The sequence below is a fragment of the Acanthochromis polyacanthus genome, chromosome 18 (assembly GCF_021347895.1).
Source record: "Acanthochromis polyacanthus isolate Apoly-LR-REF ecotype Palm Island chromosome 18, KAUST_Apoly_ChrSc, whole genome shotgun sequence".
Taxonomy (NCBI): domain Eukaryota; kingdom Metazoa; phylum Chordata; class Actinopteri; family Pomacentridae; genus Acanthochromis; species Acanthochromis polyacanthus.
The window spans coordinates 21,721,258-21,743,620 of NC_067130.1; the positions used below are offsets into that span (position 1 = coordinate 21,721,258).

Below are 22,363 nucleotides of genomic sequence, written 5' to 3' on the forward strand. Positions count from 1 at the left end.
ATCTGTGTTTTGTTGGGGAGGTTAATTGGAGACACACATGCACATGCTTCTTCAGCTTTGTCCTCACCTCAACTCCGGGCCCAAATCCTTGCTGCTTGTTGAATTAATGGTCAATTAAAATCTGGAGGAACTGTGAGTTAGTTGACAAACCGTGACTGCGTCTTACAGGCCCAGTGGAGCCTGGAGGAGTTCTTAAATTAACACAACCACTCAGTTTAAATATCCATTACAATTAGGTTGCATTTTAATTGATTTCAGTCTTAAAAATGATTAAAAACAAGGATGCTGTTAAAACTAGAGGAGTGTTTCAAAGAGTCATCTAGTTAAATCAAACAGGATTATTGACAACAAGCTGCCTGAAGAAAACCACACGCTGGGATAAACAGCTGAGAGCTGATCCTCTATTAGCCAGTGCCATGAATACTTTCATGCTTTTTTGGGGTTTCTGAAATGCACCTCACAATGTTCTCAGGCCTAAACAGCTCTGACTTTAAAGAAGATCAAAGTCAGCGCTAAGAGCCAGAGCCTCTCTAAATGGGGCCTCCATGACTGCAGGGGGAAAACTGTGGCTAACTTTCTGCTCGCATTTCATTACAAGTTGGGAGTGTGTTGATACATGTCAAAAACAGACTGCCTTTGAAGACAGTGGAAACGTTCGGTTAAGGACCACTGCAGAAGTGCCTGTTGTTCAATGGCGCATTCAGGTCATTAAGGTCACTTGTGTCCAGTAAGTTGGAAATATCATGTCAAAATTATCAGAAAGTCCTTTTCAGACATGGGATACATAACACTGTGGCTTCACCGACCTGTCAAAGTGATGTCATTCTGACAAAAACATTGCTTGTTTGGTTGATGAATTATAACTTACCTTCCTGCAGGTACATGACAGCCTGAGCATAGTTTTGCAGTGCGTGGTGTATCCTGCCCAGGCTGCTGTAGGCCAGAGTTTTAGCTATCAGATCGTTGGTCTGTGCTGCCACGCTCAGGTGCTGCTCCTGGAAGACCACGGCCCGCTCATAGTTTCCCAGAGCTTCGAATGTCAGACCCAGGTTGCCATAGGCGCGACCCTGGCTCCTCACACAGCCGGTTTGCTCTGCAATATCCAGCGCCCTTTGGTGCCACTGCAGCAGGAGACCTCAGTTACTTAAAGGACTGGTTTGACAATGTATTAAATACTCTGGAAATACAGTTTGAGGAGAAGACTGATATACAAGTTTCACCTCTAATGCTACACTATTGGTCAAATGTTTTAGAACACTACAATTTTTCCAGTTTTAATTATGCATGTTAATGTCTCATTGTACTCTGAAAGAAAAGCATAAAATAAATAAACAAATGAAGTAAAAAAAAAAATCAATTTAGAAACTCAAATGTATTCTAAATTTTTGACTCATCAAAGTAGCCACCTTTGGCAGATATAACAGCTGAACACACTCGTGGCATTCTTTCCACAATGGAAATCAAATATTCTTTACAAAGTTCTTCCCAAGTCTGATGCAGAAGTTCCCATAAATATGTCGCAGTTGTAGGTTGCTTTGATTTCACTCTTCTGAACAGTTCATCCCAAACCAGCTCCATGAGGTTGAAGTCTGGAGACTGTGCTAGCCATTCCATGGTTTCAAGCTTACCACTTGCCATCTTGTTTTCCCTAAGGTAGTTCTGGCATAGCTTTGAGTAATGTTTTGGGTCATTATCTTGCTGTAGGATGAACCCCTGACCAACTAGGAACATACCAGAGAGGTACCTCTCATTCTGTACAAGTCACTGACCCTGGATCCAGAAAAACAGGCCCAGACCATCACGCTTCCTCTTCCATGTTTGACAGCTGATGTCACACACTGAGGAACCATCCTTTCTTCTACTTGACGGCATAAAAAAATCCTGCGTGATGGACCAAAGACTTCAAGTTTTGATTCATCAGTCCATAATAGCTTCCTCCAGTCTTCAGTAGTCCATTGGCAGTATTTTATGGCCCAGGAAAGCCTCTTTTTCTTATTCTGGTGTCTTAGCAATGACTTTCTTGCTGCAACTCCACCTGTCAAACCTGCAACTCCAAGTCTTCTCTTCACAGTTGAAACTGAGATTTCTTAATACGACCACCATTAAGCTGTGCTTAAAGCTGTTGTCCTGTGAGCTATTATGCAAGTGGCTGACTCTCAGAAACCTGTCTTCTGGTTCTGTTTTGTCTTTGGGTCTTTCAGACCTCTTCCTGTCAGAGTTTCCTCCAGTTTCTGAGTGCCTTTTGATGGTTAAGAAAACTGTACTCATTGACACCTTGACCTTCTTTGCAATTTCTCTGTAGGAAATACCTACATTTTTAAGTGTTATGATGGTCTATCTCTTTTCTGTTGTTAATTACCTTTTCCTCTCCATTTTTATAGCAACACACTACTTCTATAGTACAATACTGTTAAAATAATGCTCTCGAGGGTAGGGTGCCCAAGTGTGTTCCAACACTACTTTGATGCAGAGAGAGAGGGTTGTAAGTCATCAAGAAAAGTTGGGACACCTGTAGGATTTGGTAGTACCAACTTTCAAGACTTGATCAACCTCCATTGCTGCAGAACAGCTTTAAGTTGTTGAGCCACTTATTGTTCTCTGATAAAGGCCTTTTTGTATTTTACCATTTCAAGCTATAGCTCGGACTATTTGAATTTCAATGGAAAAGTAGGGCATTCTAAAACTTTTGACCGATAGTGTAAGCAATCAATACATTGTCACAAATTAAACATGTTACCATGGTATGCAAACTAAGCATATCATCTGCTTGTTGTAGGTTGACATGTACTATTTAGTGTACAGACAAGAGAGTGGCATTGTTAATGAGCATATTTCACCCAGTGTCAGACTATTCCTTTTACCCTTGAACCCCAAAACACACCAGCAGATTTGAAAGGCATTTGAAAGGCGTTTTCTTTAAAAAGAAAAATCAGCAACATGACACTTATCAGAACCAGAAACTGTAAAAAAAAAAATTTTTTAATCACTGATGACGTTCTATCAGAAGACTTTCTGAATTCTCTTTACTTCTAGTCATGGTTGTGCTGTTTTTACAGAAGTGCAGGACTTTATACTTCAGTTAAAAATGACCCCACTGCAAGAATGAAAATGTGACAGGAGGAAACAAAACAGAAACTGCTCAGGGTTCTGGGGGTTAAACACTGTACTATGAATCTATACAAACCTGTAAAGCCGTCTCGTTGTCTGCCATCAGCTGATAAATGCCTCCGAGTGTGTCGCTCGCCTCTGCTTCCAGGGATTTATCCTGACAGTTAAAGCAGGATTTACTACATTATCTGTGCATAAGTTGCTTTTTATAAAAATGATAATTCATCACATTCAGCATTTGAAGTAGAGAAATCCGCCCTTGAGACAAGAACGTTGTGCAGGTAAAGCCTCACCCCTGCGGTATGTGCGATGTTGAGCTGGTGCTCCAGGCAGGACAGGGCCTGCTCGTAGTTGCCAAGCTGGCTGTGCAGGGTTCCCAGTTCCCCATAGGCCTGAGCCTTGCCCCCTCCTTCACCACCGAGCTCATGTGCCACCACCAACCGCTTCTCAAAGCACACCAGTGCCTGCTGGAGACTCCCCAAGGACCTGACGAGGGACAAAGGAAAGAAAAACGCAAAGTTTGATTATTTGTTTTTATTGGAGAGGCTCTCATGAACAACATAATAGTTGGACATTTCTTGCATCCTCTCAGAGAAAGAATTCAAGAAGAGGCATCTACAAAGGAGTTCATAGAGATACATCAGTGACTCTTCTCTCATTAATAACTAATTCACACTGCAGAGAGCAGAAACAACAGATGGATAAAAGAAACCCATCATTAAGCCTTGTTCATCTGTCAGTGAACAGAACTGTGGGGATATGCTGTCTGAACAGGAGCTGCACATCATCACTATAGCTGATTGGTACTATTATTACTCCAACTAAATTATGAGTATTCTCATTACCATCATGACTCTAATTAAAAATATGTAAGTACGCAGAATGCTCGAGGCAAGACAAGCTTGTTTATGATTGTTTCAAGGATGCTGTTCTGTAGTAGACAACAAACTAATGGGAAGGACCAGAAGTAGAAACATCAGTTAAGTATTTAAAACAAATGTAAACAGATGTCTGCAGCGCTGAAATCCAGCAGCTACAAGATAGAGTTACTGCAAGATAGTCTTTAAAAATTTTGTTGAGATCATTTTGAAGAAGCCAAACCTATATCATTCTCCAAGCTTTATGTATTCAAGTGTGTAATCCATTTTTCTCCATTCAAAAATGTAAAAAAAAATAACTGGAATACACAATTTTCTACAGCTACAAGTCACAAAAGAAATGCTGAAGGCAATATAACACTTATTAAAATATACTTGTACATCCCTTTGCAATGAGTTAGATGAGAGGGACAATAGCTAAATACAGTCCACATCTGGTTATCTTAGCTTAGCATAAAGGCTAATGTTCATAACTAAGAAAAAATAATGCATAATACCCACTCCCCCCCACCTGTCATACAGTTCCTAAAAAGTCAGGGAGCTTCTACTTTTTCAATAAATGCCGCTTGAGGTGACTCTTCATTTCCCTGAATCTTTAGATCAGTTTCACCTACCTGTGTGCATTGCCAAGTCCTCTGTAGGCTTTCTCTTGGTCTTGGACATGGTTGAGACTCTGAGCCACTGTCAGGTACTTCTCATAGTACTGGATTGCCTCCTCATAGTCTCCCAGAGCGTCATAGCAGTCAGCCAGGTTCCCATAGGCCCTGCCTCTGTCCAGCATACTCTCAGTTCCACTCAGCTGCTGCAGCATGGCCAGCTGCTGCTCAAAATAGCCGATAGCTTCTTCAAACACCCCCATGTTCATTTTAGTGATGCCCATGTTTCCGTGGACCTGGGCCTCCAGGCGGGCGTCCCTGAGCCCCTGTGCCAGGCCCAGCTGGGTCTCGTAACACTGGAAGGTTGTGGCGTAGTCTCCCAGGGCCATGTGCACCGCTGCCAGGTGACCAAGGGTGCGACACTCCCCCTGCTGATCACACAGATCTTTTCTGACGGTCAGCTCCTGGCTGTGGAAGGACAAGGCTGTATCCAGCTGGCGGAGCAGCCTACAGTGGGAGGAAAAGGTGAGGTGAGGAGGAGGGAGGAGAAAAGAATCCCACAGCTGAAAACTGTTTTTTGACATTACACAGGTGACACTGTTTGGATCCCTGAGCAGTGAGGTTTAACCCTCTGAGCTCTAGGAGGCTATCTTCAGGGTAATTTCACTGCCATTACTTTGCTCTCACCTTGTTATTATAAAGATTGGCCATACATGTTGGTGCTGCTTTTTTTCAAAACCCTCTAGTCTGTCCAGATCTTCCATCATTTGTTGTGACAAAATTTGTAGATTTTTTTATATCAGCCTTTCTATCACGGGGGAAAAAAATTGTATAACTCTGTAAGACTTCCATCCATCCATTCTCTGCACACCGCTTTATCCTCACTAGGGTCACGGGCGGTGCTGGAGTCTATCCCAGCTGACTCGGGCGAAGGCCGGGGACACCCTGGACAGGTCGCCAGTCTGTCGCAGGGCTACATATACAGACAAACAATCACACTCACATTCACACCTACGGACAATTTAGAGTTATCAATTAACCTCAGCATATTTTTTGACTGTGGGAGGAAGCCGGAGTGCCCGGAGAAAACCCACACATGCACAGGGAGAACATGCAAACTCCATGCAGAAAGATCCCAGGCCCACCCCGGGATTTGAACCAGGGATCTTCTTGCTGCAAGGCAAAAGTGCTAACAACTATACCACTGTGCAGCCCTCTGTAAGACTTATATATTGAAAAAAAAAAGCTGAATAAATAAATAAATATTTAAATAAATAAATAAAAATACACTAGTCTCAACTGGATGCTTGGTTGTGTAGTATATATATAAAACACAAATATAGAAGCAGAGAGTGAAAAATTTCAAGGGGTCTAAATACTTTCCGTACCCACTGTGTATATATATATATATATATATATATATATATATATATCATCATCATCAAACTTTATTACAGACACAGGGTCCAGACAAATAAAAACAACAAAACAACACAGAAAAAAACACTACAGCAGACAACTGTACCAGTGACGCCACAGTTCAGACTGGTAGCGTGTGGCACTTTTTTGATGTCTGTCAGGCAAATGATTATAGAGTTCTCACAATTGTTGAGCCGACAAATAAATTTGAACATCAGGTTTCTCAACATAGCCTGAAATGTCCTAATTCCAGCACAAACAAACAATGAACTGGCACTCTCCCATCGTGGTCTTTTCAAAAGAGTTCTTAAACAGTCATTGTATGCAACATTGAGTTTACGAATAGTAGCTCGTTTGTAGTTTGACCACAGGTGGGCAGTATACAATGGTGTACAATATGCTTTAAATAGTGTCTTTTTTACAGCATCTGTACAAGCACCAAACCTGCGCAAAAGCATATTGGCCTGAGCACACATCATACGGCATTGCCGAAATACATCATCATCATCATCTGACAAATCATCATTTGTAATATGACCCAAATATTTATATTTACCACAAACCTTCAGAATGACGTTACATAACTTAAACTGAGAGAATGTCAGGTCTTTGTCCTCTCTGGTTCTGCAAATCATTATGACACTCTTACTTGCATTATATTTGATGTCATAATCCAATCCATAAGAGGAACACAGATTTAAAAGCTCCTGGATCCCAACACTACTTGGACTCAAAACAACAAGGTCATCAGCATACATTAGATGGTTTACAAGAGTGGAACCTATCATACAACCAGTCTTACAAGCCTTTAATTGTAGTGACAGTTCGTCCATATACAAATTAAAAAGCACAGGAGAAAGAATTCCACCTTGCCTCACACCATTTGAAACACCAAATGGGGCAGAAATACTGTTGCCCCACCTTACCTGCATCACCTGGTGAGCATACCAGTATGCTAATATTCTTAATATGTATTCTGGGACCCCTCGCTGACGCATTTTGATGAACAACTTTAGATGGTTAACACGGTCAAATGCTTTAGAAGCATCAATAAAGCATATCAAAACAGATGAGTTTTTACTTTTGCACTTTCTTAAAATTTCCTTTAAGGCAAAAATACATAAATCTGTGCCATGTTTTGACTTAAAACCAAATTGATTGTCTGATGATGAGATGATATGCTGAATTCTACTTAACAACACCTTTTCAACTACTTTTGATACAATGCTGGCTAGTGCAATGGGCCTGTAATTATCTAAATTTCCCAATCTACCTGCTTTGTCCTTTATAACAGGGACCAATATGACAGATAAGAGAGCATCTGGCAAAATACCATGGGTCATGCAAGTGGTAAAACAAATAGACAGAAGGGGAGATAGCCTACAGCTGGCATATTTTAGATGCTCTGCATATATACCATCTGCCCCACAGGTCTTCTTATCAGGCAGCTCTTTTATGGCTTCATACACCTCATGTGCAGTGATACTCATACACTCATTCTTGTCAATCGCTTCTACATTGATGTATTCACTGTGAATACAGTTAAAGAGTGTTACATAATGCTGTCTCCAGTGCTCTGCTATGTTATCTGACCCAGAAATGCCATCCACCGTACATGTCAGTGGAGTCTTGTTACTGTTAAGAATCCGCACCTCTTTCCAGAAATCCATAACATTGTTTGTTAAGAGCTTTCCTGCCATGGAATCTGATCTCATGCTATGCTCATTTTTTGTGATGAATCTAATGGCATATTTGTATCTTGCATTTGTGAGTTTCTTATTTTCATAAACGGGTCCCTGCCTAGGTCTTCCAGCCAGAGCCCACTCTCTTGTTGCCTCACGAGCCATTTCATAGTAGCCAGCAACAAACCTATTCCAACCTGGACGCTTTGTATAATTCTTATTTTGTAGTTTACAATGTTTTGCACTACTTTTATCAAGTGCACATATTATATCATTATAAAATGTACAAATATTACTTATGTGGCGCTCATCTGCGCAATTTGGATCAGTACATCTTATTGCGTCATAAGGTCGATTAACTTTGCAAAATAGAGTATCAGTGTGGAAAAAATAGGACATTAGATCATCCTTAGTGAAGGCAGACCAATCCAGCTTTCCACAGAACACATCATTGCTGGTTACAGACAATGCAGGCAATATATCATAATAAAACCAAAACAACCTGATGTCATATTTTTTCATTACAGGGATAATGAAATACTGTTTTGACATGTATCTCAGTATTTAATGCTGGCAGTAGATATATATATATATATATATATTCATAATTGTGCAGAGTAGAGTGTCTGGAATATGGTAATATCAGACCCATGGTGGTAAGACACTGTATGACTTGGGAAATAATGTCGTCATTATATTCACTCAAGTGCTCACCTACAGCAGCCAACTGGCAGAGATAAAGCCAAGAACAAGTTCTGTTTAAACTGACTTACGCTATACTCCGCTGAAATAAATAAAAAAAATGCAGTTCAAATGGGAAGAATGGATGTGAATTTGGTGCATCTGTTCATTTCTAAGGGTTGAAAGAAACAACAATTGCCGCAGGTGCCCTGAAATGGAGATCTTTGAAATTATCACTTAAAAAAGATAATTCCCAAAAACATTCCAGCATTGTCAACTGTGCACAAAGTGTGCACAATTTTTAGAGAGGAATGAGAAAACTGGCTGTTAACGGATCACTCATGACACTCAACTTAAATGAGCCCACACTGGACTCAGCTTGGTTGTGTAGTATTGGCTATTTGTGGATGACACAGTGGTTTACCACTTTATTACCTGTGAACTGATCCAAGAGCTGAGTAGGCATCAGCTTCCATCTTCTGATCGCTGACTTTCTGTGCAAGAGTTAGCTGCTGCTGGTAGAACTTCACAGCTCCTGGAAGATCTCCACGACACACACACACATCACCGAGGTTTCCGAAAGCCCTGAAAACTGCCTGATTACAAATACAACCACACAAACAATGATTAGCAACAGCTTCCTACATTATAGACATGATTTTACAGTTTGGAGTGAACGCAGCATTGACCTGTGTGTTATCCAAGGTCTGTGCTAGAGAGAGAAGGTATCTCTGACACTCCTCTGCCTTGCTGTTCTCCCCCAGTGCTTTGTGGGCCAGACCAAGGTTACAGTAGGCTTTTGCCTGTGCTAGTTTGTCTTGGAGGTCCTTCGCCAAGGCCAGATCCTGCTCATAATACCTAGAAAATGGATAAAAATGCAAATCATGCCTTTGATATTTCCACTTTATATCAGTATGATGAAAGTTTGATTAAATGAACATGCAAATTTGTGTGCAAATGCATTTTCGTGTATAAAGCACAGTAAATGTATGAGTCATGCCCCGTTTTCCTTTTCTCCTGCACCATTAAGGTTAGAAAAATCACTCTGGTTGGCTGCATAGCACATGACACAGTGGCGTTTGAGAGTTTTTAACAAGGAAAACTAGACAATTGTTCATCCTATTAAGCTGAATTCTGAGAGAATAATCTTCTCTCTGACCTGACAGCGTCTCTGTACTGTCCGAGGCAGTAGTGAGCATAGCCGAGGTTGTGGCAAACTTTGCCTTCTCCCTCCAAGTCCTGCAGACCTGGAGCCAAAGTCAGGTACTGCTGGTAGTAAGGCAATGCCTGAGCATATTCTCCCCTCCAGCTGTGGAAATTACCCAAGTTTGCTGAAAAGGGAAGATGAGAAGATCAGATTATAAGGTTTTCATGTTTCATTCAGTAAAAAGTGCATCTGTCACTGTTGTCTGGCTTGCCTAGGGCTCTTGCTTCACTCTGAGTGTCCTGCAGCTCCCGGGCAATGGTCAGATGGTGAAGGTAGTGCTGGAGAGCCCGATCATGAGCACCCAGAGCCTGGTAGGCCACAGCCAGGTTCCCATGTGTGGAGGCCTGTGATGGACGATCATTCACCTGAAACACAAGCACACTTTTAGTTGTGTTTCACCACATGAGTGTTGAGATGTTGCCTGTGAAGTGTCAGGGCTTCACCTCCAGAGAGATCTGCAGTTCTTGCCGGTGATATCTAACTGCTTGGTCATAGACGCCCAGTGCATGATAGGCATTTCCCATGTTACCGTAGGCTCGTCCCTGGGCAGCATAGTCACCGAGGTCCTGGGCAAAGGACAGGTGGGCTTTGTGGAGCTTCAGGGCTTTTTCATACTCACCCTTCATCTGGTGTATGATGCCTGAGAAAAGAGGTGACACAAGGACAGAGATAAATTGTTTGTTAAACTAACCAAGATATTAAGATGCTGGTAAGCAACAAGTCCAGTTGCAATCTCAAAAGCAATCCAATTGAAGTGTAAAGTCCATTTCCCCATCCCTCTCCCCCTCTACCTCTCAACCCCTACCCCTCTACCTCTCTACCTCTTCTGTCCCTGTCAACCCGCCATCCAGCAGGCAGATGGGTTCCTCCACATTAAAGAGCCGGGTTCTGCTCAAGGTTTCTTCTTGTTAAAAGGGAACTTTTTCTTGCCACTGTCACCTTATGGCTTGCTATGGGGGTTCAGGCACATGGGTTCTGCAAAGCGTCTTGAGACAATTTGACCTGTTATTGATGCTATATAAATAAAATTGAATTGAACTGAACCTTTAAATCTTGTTGCAGAGCACAATTCAAATCATGTAAAAACCTGAGTCACTTGAAACTAAAGATGCACGATGTTGGATTTATATCCAAAAGACTGATCATTTTTACTTTGGAACGAGTGAAAGTTCATTTGAACCATGTATCCTTATAAGACCTGAGCTTTGGTTGGGCTTGCATTTTTAGATTTCTTCTAGATTTGTGGGATAAAGAGTAACCAATAAATGTACTAACTGGGTAATATCTAATATCTGATTATTATATATATTATATTTTATCATATTTATGTTGTTTTTATTATTGCTATTTAAGGAATGCATGACAATTTATGTACCTCTTGTCCATCATTTTGTCTGTCTGTCTGTTTGTCTGTCTGCAACATTATTCAAAAACGGATTTGGATGAAAATTTCAGAGAAGGTCAGAAATGACAGAAGGACCAAGTGATTAGATTTTGGCAGTGATGCAGCTTATAGTCTAGACCCACTGATTTGTTAAAGATTTCTGTATCATTGTGAGATAGCGGCATGGCATCACTTAAACTATGACACCAAGTGAACACTACGTCAACTACCTACTGACGATCACAGGATTGCGATTCTACTACAAATCAACCGCTGCAGACTTATCTCTGAGTGCTTTTCTTGTTACTTTTGTTGTTGTTGTAGTTATTATTATGAATAATACGGTTTTTATTGAAAGGAAAAAAGCTGTCCACATACGTGGATGCCAGGTCTTAGGTAAGGATAACATGGATGTTTGTCTGTCAACAAAATGAGGCAGGTCAAATCAAGTGTCTAGTTGTAACAAATTCAAGTCAATTTAAGTTGTTAAATCCAATTGATACAAAAATTATCAACAAATGCTTTTAAGTCATGTGAGGTGGGCTAAATTAGATCCTAGTCTCTGGTGTACATCTTTGTTGATCAGTGTACCCAGTAGTGATTTGATCAACTGTGAACATGAAACATTGAACATGGTAAATTCACAAAATGACAGAGAGGAGATATAAATATTCTACATGTGTGTGCATGTGAATATAAATGGCTTTCAGAGCTGTAAAACGGCTGTGAGTACAGAGCAGTACATAATTTAAAAGCAACAGTGAGAAGATCCAACGAATCTAATAATATCTGCTGCCGTGGCTCTTCAAACTTTACTGCTGCATATATGCAGAGACGTGTCTATCCGGGGAAAACCAACTGGAGAAGCTGGTTCCCAGTGGCCGGTTCAACTTATTTTGTGATGATGTGTTTTATCCACTGTCAACAACCTAGTTTACAGAGCCACGGCAGACCAAAGCTGAAGGAGAGAATTCAAGTCAAGGATGGAGCTCGGGAAACAAGAGGAAGGCACATATTTACATACTAGATATTGACAGGAATACATTTACTTTTTATTTGGCTAAATTTCAACTGACAGCTACACACTTGATGTATTTGCTATTTAACACTTTATAGAACAGAATAGAATCACTTTATTCATCCCCGAAGGGAAATTCAGTACAGCACAAATTACTGCACAAATGTCAGACTTAGCAGGTAATTTCTGTATAATCTTAAGTTCATTAAGTCACATTTAGAAAGAAATCTGCCAGAATTTTACTTTTTTTAGAGAGAGAGAGAAGAAACTCATTTAAAACTGGACATACTAGGTTTTTCCCTTAACCCGTTGATCCGCCACATGGGTCAAAAGTGACCCAAAGCCAACGGAAAATGACCCACACTGCAGATATGTGTCTTGAACGTGCAGAAAGATTTGAATAGGAGATATTAAAATCCAGGGATAAATAAATTAAATAACGCTCTGAACCCTAATACCCACTGATTGGATGGAAACACAAGATATTTTTGTAAAATTGTAAAAATTACATTGTTTTTCAGTCACAAACTATTTCAAATTCCCGCAGTCCTTGATCTACTCAGTACTTTTCAGAAAGCTGCAGATTGAAATGAATAATTTTTTAAATGACGTGAAAAGGCTTACTGATGGAAACAAACGATACAATCACATTTGCGTGTGTTGAGTCAGTAGGGGCAATTTTAAATTAGAAAAGCTGATCTACAGGAGAATAATTATTTCAAAGAAACACAGAATGCCTTGGAGCCTTACTGCATCGCATGCCATTATATTTTCAATTAACCCCTGAATTTTGTGCTTTCCTTTAGACAAATAAACACATTTCCACGATAAGATTAAGACCAAAACGATACACAAAAATTCATCACAGGGCAAAAACTAAGAGCTTAACACTCCAATTTTCCCCAAATCTCTTGTTTAACGTCATTTCATGGCTTTCCAAATGTGTTAAATATTTTTTTCATTTATCACAAAAATTAGTGCATTAATTTTGACTGCGCTCTAAATTATTGAACACATATATCACACCAGCCGCCCCAACTCTAGCAATATCGTAATTTCTGGGGGCCACATTCACAGTCAGGTGTCATGTTAAAAGAGCTTAAAAATGTACCAGTATGCACGGTTGTCACCCTATCTACTGCACTGCAGGTGGGACCTCAATATCTAATAAATAATCACCGTTGTAAGATGCAGATCTACACACTCATAAACATAAATGTTCACCATTCAGCTGCACAGGAATGGGTTATGGTTAGTTACACCTCTGGAAAGGCCAATAAATGCACAGTTTTTGTTTATCTGTACATCAGTAACATTTGAAACCACTGACTTGAAGATTTACATGGTGGGTATTTTTAGCTTATTTTTTAGCAGCACTTTGCACTAAAGAATCTCAGCAACACACAAACACAACACTTTTTATCTCCCCTCCTGCTGTTAGTGAGGTTTTTTATTGTCTTAACCCTGAGTTACAACTGGGTTATTTCCCTGAAGCTAGGGTCTAATTCAATGTAAACATACGTAGATTAACAGGATTTGATTTTACAGGAATTGTTTTCATAGTACTGCTGTGAATATACACATTTTCGGTCTGATTTCTTTTCATGGAAAGGTCTTTGGGGGGTGAACTAAACACTGCACAGTGATCTTGAGAAAAAAAGTCCTTTTGCTATAGTTTCTGTACAATTTTCAGGACAATAAAGCTAGAGTAGGCAATGCGCTCCAGAAGAACCTGCTGTATTTCTTAAAAAGTGTCTTTTCATTTTGACAGCAAACAATAAATCAAATGCTCCAATTACAAAAAGAAAACAATCTGCCCTGTATAGCAGTCGCAGGTCTGGAGGAAGCTGTCCAATCAATGCATTTGTTCTGCTTGAGATGACTGGACTGCCTGCTTTCCTGTCTAACTGTGCTTCCCTGCACACTTGGCCTGAGCAGATTTAACAGTTCCACATAAACGAACAGCATCCTCCACTACTACACCAACCAGATGATGGCATCCATTTATCTATTTGTGCGTGTTTTAGTGCTCTTTGTGATCCTCATGACAAAACATAGACACTGTTGGTAAAAATGACCGGATCCTTGCAAAAGACAGGTGTTGTGCTTTAATGTAAGAGTTAGCTCCCACTAGCTTTGTTAAAATTGTACATACATTTAGGATTTGTTAGTTTTTTGTTGTAAGTTATTTATTGTGCGCCACTCCAGTGACCCCACACTCACCTTTTACATACACTGAGAGATCTGAATTTGTCAGACAGATATTCTAAAACCGTCCATAAGAAACATTGTCTTGATTTTGGTCCTGCTTCAGTAAAATCTGTCCTTTGTTAAGTCATATTGCTGACTGCTCTGAGAAACGTTGAGATGAGAGAACACACAGTGAATAAAATATATGATATTTAACAATGAGGACACAGTGGAGGACAGATGAGAGCGGGGTGAGAGAGGGGAAGCAGGGATATGGGGGGTGTCGAGACACCAGATGGAAGAGGTTACGTGTGGTTTCCATGTCAGACTGTGGTCTGATTCACTGAGTGTAAACTGTGGCTGATTCTTCCAAAATCTCTGGCACAGGTCCAGCTCTGTCTGCACGTTTCTGAGTGTCAACAAATCCCAGAAAAAGGTTAAAACCAACTACGAATTTATTCTACTTACCACCAGTGTATCTAATGTGTCGCTGCACACCAGTGAGCTGAACAAATGAACCGGGCTAAACAGTCCTTCCATACCATCAACAGACACTGTCGTCTATTGTTGATATTGTCTTTCAGATGTTGAGGTAAACAGAGCACTAAACGTGTGTTCATCGGTGCACCCACTATGCCCTCTTTATTAAAAACAACAGTACCGAGATGCATTATGAAATAAAATTATTATTGAAAAATTAATTTAGTCTATTGAAATCTGATTGTTTTTTTTTTAGACAAACTGACTGTCTTAGTGACACTAACAAAAATGCAGACTAATATCAGCCACATGGATGCATAAACCTGACTAAATGGTTGAGAGGAGAACGGAGTTTGAGACAGTCTGTATTATACTAGGCTGCTGGCCACTGCAGGAACTCAGTGCAGGCTAAAATTTACATGGACTGCCCTGCACTGGGCTCTTTCACCGTTTCTCTTTCCATTGTGGTGTTCCAAGAATGCAGCAACAACAAGTGCTAGCTACTGGACATAACTTCAATTCTATGATCACAGAGACGACACAGCAGTGTGTTCAGGTGTGTTATGCTAGTCAGTATGGTGAATTACATGTTGTTGATGGAGATGTTACAAAAGATAAGACTGCTACTGGATGGCGACTCTGACAAAACAGGAGTCAGCTCCAAACGGTGCGTTGCTGTGCGGGAAAATCGCATCTCGTGGACACGCGGCTTTAGTGTTGGTGTTGGTTGCCAGCAAAAGCTGTGTGCCCCTTATTCCATTGGTAGACGAACACGACTGGCAATGTAGTTCTATTTTTTTTTCTTGAGCCAAACACCGGCACCATACACCGGAATTCCAGCATGGTGCTGGAATATTTTAAGCCATGAATTTCTCTATTTAGATTAATAAGGCTAGCTGGTGGGTGCTCAGTGCACTGCTGAACATTTACTGTTAGTTAAAACTTGCTGATTTTTTCACTATGACCAACTGATTTTAAAAAAATGTTAGTACAATGTCAGTCCACCAAGATTTGTTTTTGATTCATTGCAACCTTACACTGTAAATAATGCATTTTTTGACAATTTTTAACTATAATTTTTAAAAATTATAAATTCACCTGTGTTGTTTACAGTTACCATTTACAAATAGTAAGTTGTAGAATTACACGAATAAAGCCTTTACCTAAATGTTAACCTTAAAAAAAATATACCAAAACTGAAAAAAGACAAGAAAAGCACTCAGAGACTGTTCAGTCTCCCATATTTCACTGTCAGAAATGCATCTTTTTTTTTCTTTTTTAAGAAATGCAGCATTTGTTTGTTAGTTTTAATGATCAGAAATCACAGCAACATAGAATGTGGCCATTTAATATAGATGTACCCACAAACAAAATGACCTTTCGCTGAGCACAGGCATGTGTTATGCATGTATACTTTATGTACAGATACCGAATCGTGTGACGGAGAATTGATGGCACTCTGAAACACCCCCACAATTTAATCAATTGTTCCTTGTATCATTTCCGATAAATAAAGCCTGATAAGTCCACAGCAATCAATTTCTAGTAGGATCACAATCATGTGATCATCAGTAGGCAGCTGACGTAGTGTTCACTTGTTGTCATAGTTACAGTGATGCCATGCTGTGCATCTCGCAATGATACAGAAATATTTAACAAATTTATGCATCCAGGCCATAAGCTGTATCGCTGCCAAAATGTAATTTGTCATTTCTGACCTTCCCTGAAAATGTTAACAAAATCTGTTAGTCAGTTTTTGAGTAATGTTACTAACAGACAAACAGACAAACCAACGCCAATCATCACATAACTCTGTTGTGTTCTTTAGCCGACTAATAATTGCTACTATTTGGAAGACAAATTATGTGCATTTGCGATTGAAAAATTATAGATATTGCTGTTTTTTCACCATTTTTACAGTGTGTGAACGTTGCAGAATTCTATTGTTTTTTTAAACAGTTTTTCTACCTTCTTTTGATATTTTTTATCGGAATTAGTTTTGCAGTGGAGAATAAACTCGATCCAAACCACCAGCCTTTAAACAAGTCTATGAAAAGAACTGCACTACTCCCCCATATGTTTTTGTTGAATTTAAGTCCTCAAAAAATAAGCCCTTACACAGGATACAATACAAACGCTATCATGATATAGATTACATTTTTCCACCACACAGCATCACTGGCTATGATATCTCATCAAGATTCAGAGAGGTAACCAATGCTGACTCAGTTTACACCACGAGAAAACACAAAGCACATCACACTAAAGACTGAGGAACAAAGTGGAAAAAAACAAAGGAGAGTAAAATTTAATTTAAAACAATTAAAACCAAAAAAATGAAAAAGAATGATAAAGTTGAGTGCACAAAATAACGAGGAATTCAAATGAAGTTTGCATCTTTAATTGGCATATTATTGCCCCGTGTGTAACTGCACGAAAGAGCCATTCACACTGTGTGAAACTGACTAACAACCTGAAAGACTTGAAATATGCATGAGGTGATTACATTATCCCAACAGACACATGAAACATGCACATGAGCACACATTAAATGGCTGGGCTGAGGGTCCTCCATCAAGGAAATCTGAGCATCAAGTCCTTCAATTCCTGCATTCTAGTGAATTCTTATGCACCAATTTGTTCCTTTTCTGCATCAGATTATGGTGGAAATGTGTACAAAGAAAAAAAAAAGCAGGATCCAGATGACAATTCAAAATATAGTGGAACAAATATGGAACTGGCTTGGTGGTTAGCACTGTTGCCTTGCAGCTAGAATATTCCCAGTTTGCATCCTGGCCTTCCTAGGATCTTTCTGCATGGAGTTTACTGTATATATTCTCCCTGTGCATGCGTGGATTTTCTCCAGGTATTCTGGCTTCCTCCCACTAATTTTTATTTATTTATTTATTTATTTATTTATTTATTTTTTACAACAGATTTAGTGGCTGTACGAGCTCATTTCTAATTATATCTCTGGGAGTAAAAAGACCAAGTGCTGAACAAAAAAACTCACATCTTATAGAGACTGTGACTGAGTCATTACACTGTGAAGGTATAACACAGAGTGGTACATTTAGAGAAATAATTTAAACAGGAGGGGACCCACATAAGCCCCTTCTGCAACAATAAGTATGAAACAGGGTTAGATGAGGAAGAGGAGGAGGCTGCTGATAAGGAAAGGGAGACCTCGTTCGTCAGGGTCTCGGGCTAAGAGGATTACAGCAAAGCCTGCAGAGTTGGCTGGAATAGCTGGTTACAGTTACACACCTCCTCCTAAACTCTGAAACACACGTGTCAACACACACACACACACATACAGAGTATAAGGTGTGCAGGTGCGGAGGTCTGTGGATATTCTGCAGGACGGTGGGATTCCCCGGCATGGACGGGACACAGTGTGAGCTCGGGGGATTAGAGGTGTGGAAAATTAGCAGAGATCTGATGACAGGGTTTTCAGCTGAGACAGCATGCAGAGATTAGAGGAGGAGAGTGGTGGTCTACGGTTACTTTTCTCCACGGTGCATTGGAAAATGCTCACTCATCAATGAAGGAAACTGGGTGTGGCCAACTTGTGTCTTTCTGACTGGAAAGCTCCTTTTCAGACAGTTGGCAAAACTTTGGGTGTCCTCTTCTCATTCTTTTTTCAAAAATACAATGCTGATTGTATAGCAGGGTGAAGGGTCAGAACAGGCCAGCTACATACACTACTGTTCAAAAGTTTGGGGTTACCCAGGCAATTTCATGTTTTCAATGAAAACTCACACTCGTATTCATGTGCTAACATACTGGCACAAGGATTTTCTAATCATCAATGAACCTTTCAACACCACTAGCTAACGCAACGTACCTTTAGAACACAGGAGTGATGGTTGCTGGAAATGTTCCTCTGTACCTCGATGTAGATATTCCAATAAAAATCAACAGTTTCCAGCTAGAATAGTCATTTACCACATTGACCATGTCTAGACTGTATTTCTGATTCATTTAATGCTATCGTCATTGAAAAAAACTGCTTTTCTTTCAAAAAATAAGGACATTTCTATGTGACCCCAAACTTTTGAATGGTAATATAAGTAGTGGGACATCGAAACCACAGCACTGGTTCTCTGCATATATTCAACGCAGAGTTTATCTGAAACTAAAATGAGGCTTCAGGTTCTCTTTCTGTGTTTGTCCTGCTGTATCACATCAGCTTCGGCAGCACACATCATCACATTTACAAGATAAAAAAAAGAGATTGTTCTACACACATCTCCCTGAGGGAAATTGAAAAATTTTGCAAAATTCTATACTGACGCTGTTGTCTATGTTTGGGTCCTGTTAAGCTTGTGAATCATCTTTTTCCTCTTCTGAAAGACATGAAACACAGTGATTTACTCACTGAATGTGAAGTGAATGTTTTTTCCAATTAACAATAATGGAACAGAAGTCAGATTTTGAAAAGATTATTTGAAAACAAGGAAAACCAGAAGTCCCAAAGCATCTGAATGAAGGTAAGAAGAATGCCCATGAAGCTGGTGGTGTGCTGCCATTTTAAGAAAAGAGGTAATTAGGATTTAAATGGTGCCATCACAAATCACAGAGGAGCTCTGCTGGGCAGCAAGACAATGGCTTGGTTCAGATTGTTTGGATTTAGAGATTACATCGTAGTTGACTGTTGGATTTAGGCTGATATACTTACTCTGGTTTCTATAGAGGGGAGGATGAAACAAAAGGAGGGAAGAAAAAAGGGAAGAGAAGAGGAAACAAACAGGGGAAGAAGATGAGAGAAAAGGGGTAACAAGGTAGGAGTTGACAGCTAAAAGAAAGGAATAAATGAAAGGTGAAGAGGATAAGAATAAACAAGGGAGGAGAAAGGAGAGAAAAGAAGACAAAGAGGAAGCAAACGAAGAGAGAAGGAAAGAAGACATGAGAGATGAGAGGAGAGGACGAACCAAGTGAGAGGATAGACGAGAGGAAAGGACACAAGAGGACGAGGGGGAACGAAGGAAAATAAGGTAGGAAGTGGAGGAGAAGAGGAATAAAGACAAAACAAAGAGAAAAGAAAGGAGAGGTGGAAACAGAGTAGAGAAAGAGACAGAAGAAGAAAAGGAGAGGAGGAGAAAGACAAGGAAGGGGAAAACAAGGGTGGAGATGAGAAATGGAAACAGAAGCAAAGGAAAGATACAGAAGATAAGGCGATCAAGGGGGGAAGGAGTGGAGAGGAGGAAACAAGACGAGATCAAATTATTAAGAGACTAGAGAAGAGGAAACACCTGAAAAGAGTAAAGGAAAGAAAAGGGGTGAAGGGACAGGAAGAGAGACATAAACAAGTGAGAGGAGTAGAAGAAGAAAAAAGGCAAAAAGTGAAAAGAGAAGGAAAGGGGTCTAGAGAAGGGGAGAGTAGAAAACGAGTGAAAGAAAGTGATGAGGAGAAAACAAAGGGAGGAAAATGGGTGAATGGGTAATAATGAAAGAATGGAGAGTATGAGGAAACAAAGGAGGACAGGAGGAGAAGAAACAAAGAAAAAGGAGGAGGAGAAGGGAAAAAGAAAACAGGAGGGATCAAGGAAGACAAGGACAGGAGGATACGAAGAACAGAAGGAGATGAGAAGAAGAAACAAAGCAACAGGAAATAGGAAGAAAGGAAGAAGATCAGAAAGGAAGAGACTTGAGAAGAGGAAAGTAGAGGAGGAAGAGAGTGAAAGAAGAAGAGGAAGGGAGAGGAGATGAGGAAAAGACAAAAAATGACATGAAGAATCAAAGAAAAGGGGATGAGAATGAAACAAAGGCAGAGAGGAAATAAGACAAAAGGAGGAAACAAGCAAGAGAAAGAGAGAAGGAAAGAATAAGAGACTAGAGAGGGAAACAAAGGAGGAAAGGAGAGGAAGGGAAAATATGCAGAAAATGGATGAAGAGAGAAGCAGAAGAAAGAGGAGAATGAAGGGAAGTCAAGTCAGCATTCAGAGTGAAAGGGGCGTAATCATCCATAAATGATGATGTGAATCATTGATCTGAACCACAGACTGAAGCTCGTCTGTCAGGAGAGCGTCAGCCACTTCAGCAATCGCCTATTAGTCACACATCAAAGCATACACTGAACCACCGCTGTCCCACTGATTTCCTTTTACTCACTTCAGACGGTTAATATGCCACTTCTCTGTGGGTGAACACAAACGTGGCTCTACAGTGACATTTGCTGAGAAGGTGAGTGAAAACAGCACAAAAACAAGGATGCTACAAACTGTCAGCATTTCACATCTGTACCAAAATGAACTCTCAGTGCCTGGAATGGGTTTTGTACCAGGATTTAATGGAGGAAATTTTTGAACTACCATTCTAAAACACCAACAAGGGTTCTGATCAGTCTTAAATTTATGCAGCAGTATAATACCAGAAGCAAAACAAGTGCAGTCTTTTATTAAGCGACCACTGTTTCGACCCTGGTGACGTATACCGAGATGTGACACAACACAGTTTTGCCACGGACCAAAAGCTGGAGCAGCTTGCCTTTTTCCCCAGAAGTTCTCCGGATAGAGGTCCTGAACCCTCAGAGAAGCCTCCAGGTAGAGAATTTTGACGCCGCCCCCAGATAGGGGACGTGGATACCCAACTGCTCAGGTCGACTCGAGCCCCAATACCCGAAGAGGACCCGCGGGTTCAAAGCTCCCAGGCCTATAACAAGTTTGCACCATACAGCATTTCAACATCACTTGATTGTTTCTTAAATAATTGTATATTATAATTCTTGTGTTCCTACAATACTTTGTTGTGTGTTGCCATCTCTGCAAGTACGCTGCTTTAAGTAAGTATTCTAGTGAAAAAAAAAGATATTTTGTAGACATGTTCTGATGCAGTTTCAAAGATCAAAGTCACTCTTTGACTTTGAGCATTTTTAACTGACTGGTACTGACACAAACCTAAACCAGAAACTTTGTTTACTGTCATACAGGTGTCATCTGTTCTGGAGGTCACTGAGCATCACAGAAGTCTTTGTCATGTTGGCTTATTGCTAGCTAAGCCTCTCTGATGCTTTCTGCTTGCCAACATGGAACTGCCCGTGGTCCAAGGGTCACTGGGGAGCTAGTCATTACCAAGTAACTAATTCATTACTACCAGATTGATTCTAATAACTGTACTTTAAGTGTATATTGAGGTAAATGGTATCAGACTAGGACACATACGTGGGTCAGATCAGGAGCAAATAAACTTGACATCCCGATCTATTTCTGTTAGGCACTAAGCATGTGTTTTATCCATTTATTGCTTGATTCCAAACAACCTCCTCTACATAGTTAAGATATGTTGACTTTATGATGAGATACAATAAACTGTACATAAAACCAGTGGGTGACATGGACTACAGCTACGAAACCTCGAGCCTGGAATTCAGTCATCATCATCTTGGCCTTTCTAAACCAGATATAACAAGTGAGGGATGGACCTCACTGAGGACCTAACGACACAACGCATGTTGATATAGAAGCAATCACACGTTAGCCCTGCCCTGAAGCACATTCTGTTTTATCATATATTTTCATTAAAACAGGAGCATAAGTTTCAATATTACCATCATGCTGTTGTGAGACTTTAATCTAGTGATAGACACCAGAAATTCATTACGAAAAGGTTCACCGAGGTAACTGATCACATGAGAAGTGGATCATTTTCTCACAGACTTATGTACAATTAGACTTCCTATTTCCAGCCTGAAGAGTCACCTCCTGCTGGCTCTTAGAAT

At 40.2% G+C, this 22,363-nt stretch overlaps 1 protein-coding gene across 1 annotated transcript in view; it reads right to left on the bottom strand.

Annotated features, from left to right (window-relative positions):
• ttc28 (tetratricopeptide repeat domain 28) overlaps window positions 1–22,363 on the bottom strand; it is a 244,762-nt gene that overhangs the window by 31,440 nt on the left and 190,959 nt on the right. The window contains 9 exon segments of the mRNA XM_051938750.1: window positions 869–1,121; window positions 3,185–3,265; window positions 3,402–3,594; window positions 4,601–5,089; window positions 8,800–8,960; window positions 9,054–9,222; window positions 9,524–9,695; window positions 9,783–9,936; window positions 10,015–10,211. Of these exon segments, the coding sequence (XP_051794710.1) occupies window positions 869–1,121; window positions 3,185–3,265; window positions 3,402–3,594; window positions 4,601–5,089; window positions 8,800–8,960; window positions 9,054–9,222; window positions 9,524–9,695; window positions 9,783–9,936; window positions 10,015–10,211 (1,869 nt within the window).